General features: G+C 44.6%; 1 protein-coding gene across 1 annotated transcript; it reads right to left on the bottom strand.

Moving 5' to 3' along the window:
- Nucleotides 1–252: 252 nt before the first annotated feature.
- LOC136527312 (protein PHOSPHATE STARVATION RESPONSE 3-like) lies at nt 253–4,444 on the bottom strand. The gene is made up of 8 exons (XM_066519999.1): nt 4,092–4,444; nt 2,274–2,958; nt 1,921–2,134; nt 1,747–1,823; nt 1,615–1,654; nt 1,456–1,525; nt 1,296–1,365; nt 253–721 (listed from the first exon to the last, which is right to left on the bottom strand). The coding sequence occupies exons 2-8, from the start codon at nt 2,919–2,921 to the stop codon at nt 431–433; spliced, it is 1,410 nt and encodes a 469-aa protein (XP_066376096.1). The 5' UTR covers nt 2,922–2,958; nt 4,092–4,444; the 3' UTR covers nt 253–430.
- Nucleotides 4,445–10,802: the final 6,358 nt, after the last annotated feature.

The following is a 10,802-nucleotide window of genomic DNA, read 5'->3' as shown; positions in this document are numbered from 1 at the left end:
ATCCCTCTGGGAAGGATGAAGATCTTTACTCACCTGGCATCTGGCAAGAGGGAAGCCATACATTCTTTAACTTCAAACAATGCCTAAACCAACAGTGTCTAAACCATGTACTTCAAACAGTGCCTAAACCAGAAGTACATGGTACTCTACGATTGACGTAGGTAACACCGAGGAAGCCAATGGATTTGAAGAAGAAAAATCCATAGCAACCCAAACCTAAGTGTCCTATGTCGGGGGAAATTTTTTCAAACATAAGCCCTAACTTCCATTTTTCATTCCAAAGTCAAACTATATAACACAACGGCTAAGATCTGAAGTCCATTTCATGCCAAGATATCAACAGATAACTAGAGATACTATGGTTGTTCAGGTTACAAACAATAGCAAATAGCTCCTGAAGTAAAACGGGAGGTGCAAATGTCTGGCACAGCTATGAACATGGGGCCTCGTTCTCAAGATCAACCTGAACCTTTGTCCTCTTGATCCTTGCCGGCGATTTGCATTCTGTGTCTACAAACGGTTTTTTGTTCTTGGATGGCCGCGGAGAAATGGTGCCTACCTCAGATTCGCTTCTCTCATCTGATGTCGATTCAGGTGACACTGTCGCTTGTGGCTTAGTTGGAACTTTTAGTGACACATTGCCGGCCTTCTGTTGCTCTTCCAGTATTTTCTGCAAGTATCTTGCATGTTCCTCTATCCGTAGCTGCAACTGCCTTTGTACCTGGTTGTGAAATTCAAATCATCAGTGCTGAAAATATTTGATAATTGAGTGTTTGTTACTACATGTTTCCTGACTATTTCCGATACCACATGATAATGGGTGTGGATACTAGACCCTGTTTAGATCCACCTTGTGAATAGTTAGCAACTAAGAATTAGCAAGAGTGGATCTAAACAAGCCTATGCTAAAGGCCAAAAGGGTGGTGCTAACTTCTAGCAAGAATTTGAAAGGTAAAGGTTGCTAGACAGTGCTAAAAATTGGCATGCTAATTTAGTGGATCCAGTGCCTAAACCAGAAGTACATGGTACCTGCAATATATTCGATTCTGATTATTGAATTCTAATTTTTATGGTCAAAATTTATAGTATACAATTAATTCTTTTAGGTATTCATTGATTGTATATAAGTTGGCCAGTTAAAGGATAGGATGAACAGAACGCAAGTGGACATATAGAACTGAAACCAAACTCCATACTAATTCCTTGAATGATTTCGGATAAATTTATTTATCAAGCATGTGAGAACTTGTGAGATGTGATAACATAGCCTGCACTCTGGATGTTCTGATACCCACCTCTAATTGTTCATGAAGCTGTTTCTGAACCTCGATTTGCATCCTTAGAGCTTCTGCCACTTGTAAATTCCTAAGAAACATGTTAAGGAAAGGGATGTAAAACTCTAAGGTCGTGCTGCTTATGTGCATGTTTCCCTACTTAAGTGATCAGAGGACTCACTTGTTTTTGCTTGAATCACTGCCGCTCTTTCCTGATTGTGCTTTTTTATCCTCCGAAGAAGCCTTCTTATCTACACAGAGTAAGCATTTAGGATTTTCGTTCTTTTCAGAAAAAGGCTGCTATTACAAAGGACACAGTAAGTAGGTAATTTAAGCTTACCTTCTTTAGGCCCAGGAAGATATTTCGCAAGCCGATACTTCTATATGAAGAGTATAGGAGAGAAAATGTAAGTTATAATGAGAACATAGAAGGGAGAATTAATTTTCACTGGAAACAATTGTACACTTGTACCTGCAGATGGCTCTTCACATGATAAATGGTTAGACCTTCTACCTTCATTAGTTTCAGCACACCCTTAGGAGTTGCTTCTGTAAAGATATGAAAGCAAACTATTTATTAAGGATGGTCTGTCAAATATAGACAACCTGAAAACATGTGAGAGATAAAGCAAAATGGCCAACTTACTTTCAGGTCCTTCAAGCTTTTTTACGGCCTCCAAAAAACGCTCATGAAGCTCAAGTGTCCACCTCAACCTTGACTTGTTAGTTGTTGCAGAGCTAGAAGATAACTGAGATGAGCTAAGCTGGACCTTAACTGGTGATCCTAGATTCTGTATACTCTGAGTGGAGCAAGATGATACTGGAAGTGATGACAGCTGTGGTGGTGTGCCATATATGTCCTAAAAACAATGTGTCAGAGGAATATCACCATAAAACATCTATAAACTGGAACAGAGGATCTGGTGTGCTGCAAAGCCCAAACTGTTACCGTCAAATTATAGTGGAGCAGTGTTTCTGTAAGGGGCTCGATTAACTTACATCTAAATGAGGACTCTTCTCATTGTCAGTGATGGCAATTCCTAGCTGCTCAGACAGGAACTGAAATTCCATCTGTTCATCAAAAGCCAAGGCATTGTTTTCTCGGAAGCTGCCATCAGAAGCTTCTCCAGAAAGATCGAGGAAGTCTTTCAGATCATCTGGCTGTTCAGCTTCATCTAAACCATTGCCAGTATCACCACTTAAGAGCAGAGAGGAGCTTGATGACTGCCCAGCTGAAACATGCTGCTCACACTTAGGGGGGTGAGGCAGGAAAGGTAAAGTGCCCATTTGACGGCATGGCTCTGTTTTTGTCGAAGATGACGAAAACAAGCTTGTGCAGAATGTCGAAGAATTTGAGAACATGGGTTCTGAAAATTTAGGATGTGAGACATGAGACTGCGAGCTATCAGGATCAGATTCAGGGCTTCTTTTCTGAAGGTTAACTGATAGGCTCCTTGACAAGCTTGATGACCGGATCAACTCAGTCTTGATGATTGATGACTGACTCGTGGATGCCAATGTGTCATCCATCAAGCTGTGGTGATCTAATTTAGCATCGAACAGCTTATGAACTGAAGGTGCAGAGGCATGTCCTGTTTTGTCGGGAGTGGCGATTTGCTCCATCGCAAGAACACTCTGAGAGTTCATTGCTTGCAAATGGTTTCTGGACTCGATAATCACCTGCCTGCACATGACAATCGATGTCGATAGTTATTAGAACACTGCAATGCTGCAAATTTCATTAGCTCCTCTGTTATAGAAAACAAGATAAGTACATAAGAAATCCTATTGTTTGGAATGTGAATACCAAATGCCACATAAATACACATACAAGAAGAAGCTTGCTTAGCCCATATAGATCTAATTCCATGTTTTAGTAACTTATTGTTCAGATAAGCAGTAGTTCTGACCTCTGTTTGACTAACAGATGATCATTCGTACAGTATTTAGATGAAAACACCTAGGCAACCAAACAGGTGATTTATTTTGGCATAATTGAGCAAACAGCCACATGGCCAGGAAAAATACAGTAAAGTTTACACACGGCTGCTCAATGAGAGAAAAAGGAAAGGAGGAAGACTCTAAAAATCCAGAAAACAATTCTCTGAAAGAAGAAACCTCTAAATACTATTCACGAGTTTCCTGATGTTTTCGCTGCAGTTGAATTCTCACTTACTAACCAAGTAACCAAATGTTTTGTTTCTTTTCGCAAATAAAACGAAAGAAAGGAAAATAAAATACTGTGGTTTGCAAAAGACTAGATTCGAGGTTCCATGAGCATTCCAGAAAATTAATCCATTTTATGAGGTGAGTACATGCTGTGCTGTCCGTCAGTGAGGCATGCTGTACACGCCCATACTCTGCTCAGGTGCTGCACTCACAGCTTCAGAAGTCAAGTCGGGGAAACCTGGCATGCAGCTGGTGAACAGCCCTAAGAAACTAGACCGGACTCCAGGTCAAATATATCAGAAACAACACAAAAAGGTTCATCAAAACAAAGGAAGACGTTCGAACTCGAAGGTTCAAACTTCACTGCAATTGCTAATTCCAATCGGTGTACGGAATGCAAGGGCATAAACTTTGCCGCCACACATGCATAGCGCTAGCGCTACCAACCAGAAAAATGGGAGAAGTTAAAGGCAAATCAAGAATGAGGCTTGTTTGCCTTTGGAGATTGATGTGTCCAGAAGTTCAGAACAGAAGGAATCGCTAAATCTTGCGAGAAATCGGGGTTAACTGAAGCCAAGGACCCAAAGGGCCAAAGGGGAGACATCGGCGTGCAGATAGGATAGAAGGATCTTTGTAACCTCGGCTCACCTGAAACTCCAGCGACGAGACGGATTACAGGAGATTCAGAATCTGGAGGCTGCCAAGTGCCAATCGTCCCTCACTCCACCAGTCTCCACTCCTATCCACGACCAAATCTCCCTCTCTCTCTGGGAGGGCTATAGGTGCCCAAATCCTATCTCTCTTCTTGCAAATCATTGGCTCGGTGCCCCCCTTTCTTGGTGTGCGCCATCCTGGTATGGTTGGTTGGGTGGCTGTTTTGCTTTCGGTCTTCTTCGAGCTCGAGGGGGTTAATAATGAGCAGCCTCCCTCACTGCATTTCTGGTTCGTTTTTCTGATTTTATTTCTCGAGATTTGTGATTTGTCCATATCTATTCTCTTCTCTCCATCAACCGAATTTATTTTTCTTTATTTTTTACTATGTATAAACCCTGAGATTGAAGGTGCACAAGAGACGTCAGTTCCCACCAACCATTTGCAGTAAATTTTCTGGGGTTGTAACCAGCCCATTTTCGGTTGTGTTGGTATGCGTCAATGCTGTCACCAGTCATGCTTACCCTGTGTTTTTCTGTAACGATTATGTTGCCATCTTGAAACGATGTGTGCCAACTTGCTGCTAATTGCCCTGTTCGTTTGGCTTATAAGCCGTACTTTTTCAGCCAACGAATAATATTTTTATCTCAACAACAAATCGGCCAACAGTACTTTCAGCCATGGCTTATCAGCCAAGCGAACATGGCAAATATTTGTTCTATTGCAAACCATGGGCCCCGTTCGCTTGTCTTGTAATCCGTATTTTTTAGCTTGTTTTTTCAACCGAAACAGTATTTTTCTCTCGCAACAAGGCGGAACAGTGTTTGTTCTTGTTTTTTCAGCGAAGCGAACTGGAGCCATGTGCGACAATCCAGGAGTGGCAACCACAAAGTTGGGTGGATTTGCCATGAACTAAAAGCCTTATGAGTTCTGATCCGAGTACGGTAACCCTACCGTTCAGAAAAGCTGTTTTACTTTCACCCCTTCTAAATCAACGTGGAGACGGTGAAGCCACATTTTGGCTCTGTTGGGCTCGCAGAATTTTACTGTTCTGGCTGAATTATTGTGAGAGAAAAACACTGTTTCGGCTGAAAAAAGAAGCCGAATAAGTCGAATATGGGTAAGCCGAACGGGGCCTTTATTGATTCTGATTATCGCAGCGCGGAGTTAGAGTCGGAGCTGTTAGGCCTAACTTTTAAGTATGTTTTTTTTTGAACCTAACTTTTAAGTAAGTTAACCCTAAATGAGAATTAGATAAAACATACTACTCCCTACATCCACGAATGTAAGACGCGATTTGATTTGGTGCGGCCTTCAAGAACATATTTTGACCTATAATTTCTCTTATAATATATAATTTATAGAAACAAAAGTTTGATCATTTGAAAGTATTTCTAAATACAAATCTAATGTAACTACTTTTGTAATATAATTTTTTGATATAATTAGGCTAATTGTCAGTAAAAGATAACAAAGTTTGATTTTTGAAATACATGCATGCCTTATATTCGGAGACGGAGGGGTATTGAAAGCTGGCGGTATGACAAATAAATTTGTTGCAGCTGGTGCCAAAAATAGAAATGATTTAGTTTGTTTTTGAGATGTATTTTGTTATTTTTTCACCACTAAAGGTCTGTTTGGACCAAGCTGGCTAAATTTAGCTGATAGGTATTTTAGCTGAGTTTAGCTGTTTCAACCCAGCTAAAGTTTAGCTGAGTCTGTTTGTTGGAGTATCTAAACATCCTAGCTAAAGATTAGCTAGGAGAAATTTTAGCTAGCAAAAGTTTAATATCTTCAAGAGTACTCAATATTTTCTTCCTAAAAACATAAAGTTTTATAACTCTAAAAAAAGTATTGGAAGAAATAAAGAAGACCATCTCCAAGAGTTTTTTATATACTCCTAAAATATAAAGACAATTTTTACATCAGAAATCCTATACCATTTCTAAATTATCCTAACCACTTTTATATATTCTTTCTCTCTTGTACATTTGCATCAGGAACCATTTCTTACTCTTTATTCTTTCCACGTCCTTCCACCTTTAGATTAGCCGACAAACACGCGCGGGAGAGAAGATACGCGCGACTCGGAAGCACGTAATTTTACGCTTACACGGAACATGGTGACTTTTCCTAAGTTCTAAAAGATTAGGATGATGGATTAGGAGTTGTTGGAGATGTTTTTTTTTTCTCGTCTCGCTAAAAATCAAGGATTAGAAAGGGAGGAAGGGGAGCTCTTGGAGACGGTGCTTTAAAATTTTAGCTAGCTAACTTGAGTAGGGTGGGTCCATACAGGGCCTAAGACGTTCTACCAAGTACCAAGGCTCTCATTTCATGAACATCATCACTGACAATGGCAATAATAAACGTACATCGTCCCTCAGTCCCAGTGGATGCGAACATCTTCAGAGATTAGGTAACGCTAATGCATTGCCCTTTTCAAAAGACATGACATTATTGAACTAATCCTGGTAGTAGTGTGCCTGACATAAGCATCGGAAGATAGTAAACAAATGGGAGATAGATGGAATCTACGCAGCCTCTGATGCAACCGAGAGGACAAGCATGGGCACCAAAGAATCATCAGTTTTTTTTAATTCATATGAGCGATAATCCTTTGGAAGAATCGTCATTAGCAAAAGCTCACGGCGGTGACAGGCGCACGCATTCAGAAACTGCCATGAGCCGAACAGACGAAAAGTGCCTTGTGGAATACTGCATGGTGGATTCAATAATTGGCGATTAGTGCAGCCATTGGAGGCAAGAATGGATAAGGGGGGCCAATGGGTTCATGACTATTGACTAATACTACTGGCTTAGGAGTACTAGGTTTGTGTTTGTGTAGGTCTAGGACGACTCACAAATCCCAAATGTGAGGTGAGTGCAAGAAGAAGAGGCCAAAGGAAATGCATACATAAACTATGTATCCATCAAGGCCAATATTTATAGGATGTTGTAGCCAGTAAAGAAACAGTCAAACTCTTGGAACATATCGCAAATTATTGTTATATATTTGTGAATTCCACGCACTTGCTTTGCTTCAAATTATATATAGATCGGTATAGCTTTGTCTTAAGTCAAATTTCTCTAATTTTGATAAAGCTTTATGGAAAATTATGTTAACTTCATGCCAGGTCAAATAAATAGATGCAGCAACAAGACATTTTCTTGGGGAATTAAATGAAACTAAGTGTCAATTAGTGTATTTTTCTACCGCCTTAGTTAAAGTTAGATAAGTTTGATATAAGACAAAGTTTAATTGGTAAAGTTGGATTTTTAATTATATTCTATCAACACCCCAATAGGGTCCCTCCCATGCAAAAGTGGTTTCTCTTGGCTCAAGCCTCTTCGATCTGTATGTATGCAATCTGACCGTGGAAATTGTTCATCCGGTGGAAAAAAGGGATTTCTTTTAATGTGTTTGGGCATTTATGAGCGCAACCCTTTCGAGTGGGCTTTATGAAATTGGTTTAGGAAAGCTTCGAGATTCGATTTAAAAATTAATAAAGTCTAAATTTTATTGGAGAAGTCTATGCCACGATAGAATGTAGGCCTATTAAGACACACAATCGTCTAAATCAAACTTTTACCTTGTTTGGTTTTTCCAGACCCTGTTTGTTGCTCACTCTTCGTCTCTGCAACGACTAGCGCCACCCAAGAGTGGCCAAGCCGACATAGGGCACAAGTCCTTTCCGGCGCATAGTTTCTTGTGGACTTTACACTTTTTTTTTTTTGGTGTAGAGGTGCATCCATGCGTCAGTAGGTTTTCGTGCGTTGCCCCTTGACTGATTTGTTGTGAGAGAAAAATATTATTCGTTGACTGAAAAAGTACAGTTTATAACCCAAACGAAAAGGCCGTTTGTCCCGGCCCCATCATCATCGGCCGATCCACTTGTTCATTGGTCACAGAAAGAAAGAACGACGCGCAGCCGCGCCGGCGCTGCCCGTCATGCCTGATGCAGATCCAATAAAGGACAAAGCAGTTCAGCAGAATACACAAAATGACACTTTTGCCCTTTGGTTTGATTTTCTGGTGAAGAAAAGAAGGCGAGAAGCGACGAAGTGCGTCCGTGCGTTCCCCCTTGGTAATGAAATGGTAACGGGGCCAGATTTGGCCAAAACGCCCGCTCATCACGTGGACTCCCGGAGGCCGGGCGAGTTGGCATTTTTGTTCTCGGTGATGACGTGACGTCGTCTGGTGTATGCAGCCGCGTCCTTGTCGCCGGCCGCCATCTCCTTTCGACGTCAGTGTTTTTTTTACCGCTGCCGATCGCCGTCGCCGCCGACGGCCTCTCACCATCGTCCGCAGGACAAGGACGGGACGCCGGGAGCTAGGATAGGAAGATGCAGAATGGAATATGCGGCGGCATATCGCGGGATTGAGCACGTCGAGGTCACTCCTCAGTCACGCTCTACTCTGTCACTACGGGCGCGGGCGGCGGCTGAGGCAGGGCGGGTCGCCGCCGCCGCTGCCAGACCACACCACACCACCACTCACCAGTGGCAGGGCACCCCCGTCCATCGCCGTCGTGTGTACCGGCCGGGAGACCGTCCAAATCTGGCCCTGCAAGCAGCCGGGAGGCAGGGCTGGTAGCCACTGGCTTGCTTGGAATGGGCAGAGTGGTTCCTGGAGCGAGCGTACGTCGTGTCGTGGCAAATGTTGCGAGTGTCGTGTGTGGACACTGGACACTGAAGAGTGTGCAGGATCACGTGACAGGCGAGTGAACACTAGCACACCTTATCCTGTGATCCATCATCATCCATACACAGACGACACAGTGTATTTTATATACTCCAAGTGGCAAGTGTGCTGACTTGCATCAGATCGGGTGGAGTACTATACATCCCTCCCCTATGGTAGGGTATCTTGGTATATCCGGTGGCATCCTGAGCCTGCACGAGGCGACACGGTCGTGTCGTGTGTGCCTCCTGAGCCTCTCGAGGCCTTGGCCACACGCTGCTCGGGACGGGTCGCTTTCCCTCGAAAGGCTCTGGCACTGGCACTGGCACTGGCACGAGCACCGGCAGCCAGGAACCGCCACAGCCAGACAGACGACCATGGCGGGCCGGGGCGTGGACACCAACGGCCAACTAGACGCGATGCCTTGCAGCTGCACGCACACGCTGGTCCCTCCCGCCCGGCGCCGAGCACAGGCCACGGAGGCACAGAGAAGCTCTTGGCATCCGCGAAGCGTTGCCCTTTGCCCCCTGGGTGCTCGCCACCCTCGCGGTCCGCCGCGTCGCGGCCGCACTGCGTGCTGTTCTACCACCACCACTAGGCTAGTAGCCGGGCCGAAACTGAGAGCAGAAAGCAACCGACACGCCACCACCAAAGGCAGAGGACAAGGACTAGGACCCCGATCCGACCGGCGCTGCATTTCGTTTAGAGACGAGGATGATCACACCGTACCACTGCAATAGCATAATCTTGCAAAAACCATTCACGGTATATACCGTCTGATGCATCTTCTTCGGCCGACAGAGGAGAGGATGGCTGAAGATATATAGAAATATTTATCCATCCAGTGTGAGAAAGGGAGAATTTTTTTTAATTTTAACACTTTTTGTAAACTAATTCTAAATCTAGGTTCGCCGACGGATACTGACCGAAAGAGCGAGCGTGTTCTCGTGTTCTCGTGTTCTGAGAGACATCATGAGAGAGGGCTCTGGCGACTCGGGGGCGACTCGCCCGCCAGCGTCTCGCCGGGGTTGCGGGCTCTGGTTGCCGTCCGGCGATTCTTTCCCGTGTCTCCGTATCGGGTGAGAGGGTCTCCGCTTCGACCCAAGTTTGGACCCGTGAGGCGGAGGGGTAGCATTGTCAATGATAGCGAGAGGGGTCCGAATGGCGGGACACGCGGCGCCAGGAAGACGGCGCAGGTGTCAAGATCTGGGAGAGGGGTCAATGGCGCCAACGGCTTGGATCTTGGAGCTCTGGTGGATGAGGAAGGTGATGTAGACGATCTCTTCGGCCAGCTTTGGTTCATTCCTTCCGCTTCCCCTTCCCCGTGCGGTCGGGCTAGGGTTTGCCGGAAGGAAAACCTTGTCTGGATCCGTAAGAATCTTTGGGATTCCAAGATTTTTGAGCCAAGTGATTGTCATCCGGTTGGAGTAGGTGATCTCTGGGTGTCTCCTCCGAAGAAGTTTTGCTTTGCCTCAGATATCTGGGGGAAGGGCGTGAAGGATTCGTTCGTGTCGAAGCTGAAGTTCGGGATGGCTGGCCGAGGTAGAGGTGGAAGAGGTCCGCAGAGGCTGAGGAATCCTGAGGAAGAGTGGGGCTGGGGTGAGGGGGGTTGGGTCTGGAATCCACCTCCTTACTACCAGCCGCCGATGGGGCCTCCACCGTCGGGTCCGCCGATGGGACCTCCGATGGGACCATATCCTCCACCACCACCAGGTCCGTTCGGGTTCTTCCCAAATCATCTTCCCAAGCAACAAATCTATAATTAGGGGCAGCATTCTAGACAGAGTCAGTTTAATGCTGTTGGGCAGAGAGGTCAGGGTTCTCGTTCTGGTAACAGAGGTGTTGCTGGTAATTGGGGTTGAGTTCAACAGGCCAGCAACACAGTCGTCAGCAACCTAAACAGCTATAGCCACAACACCAAACCAAAGCTTTGGAACAACAACCAGTTTCTTAAGAACAGAATATCTCTGCTCATCAAGTGGTGGATCAGGTTGTTGGTCAGGTGATAGAGGGTGAAAAGTCTAGAA

Source organism: Miscanthus floridulus, chromosome 19, assembly GCF_019320115.1.
Source record: "Miscanthus floridulus cultivar M001 chromosome 19, ASM1932011v1, whole genome shotgun sequence".
NCBI lineage: Eukaryota > Viridiplantae > Streptophyta > Magnoliopsida > Poales > Poaceae > Miscanthus > Miscanthus floridulus.
The sequence above is the reverse complement of the archived record's forward strand: the minus strand, read 5'-3'. Positions and strand labels throughout refer to the sequence as shown.

Coding starts and splice junctions, on each gene's coding strand:
- LOC136527312 (XM_066519999.1), bottom strand. CDS start 2,921: ATGAACTCTCAGAGTGTTCTTGCGATGGAGCAAATCGCCACTCCCGAC. Junction 2,135..2,273: donor AGAAGAGTCCTCATTTAGAT/GTAAGTTAATCG, acceptor CATTGTTTTTAG/GACATATATGGCACACCACC. Junction 1,655..1,746: donor ATGTGAAGAGCCATCTGCAG/GTACAAGTGTAC, acceptor CTCTTCATATAG/AAGTATCGGCTTGCGAAATA.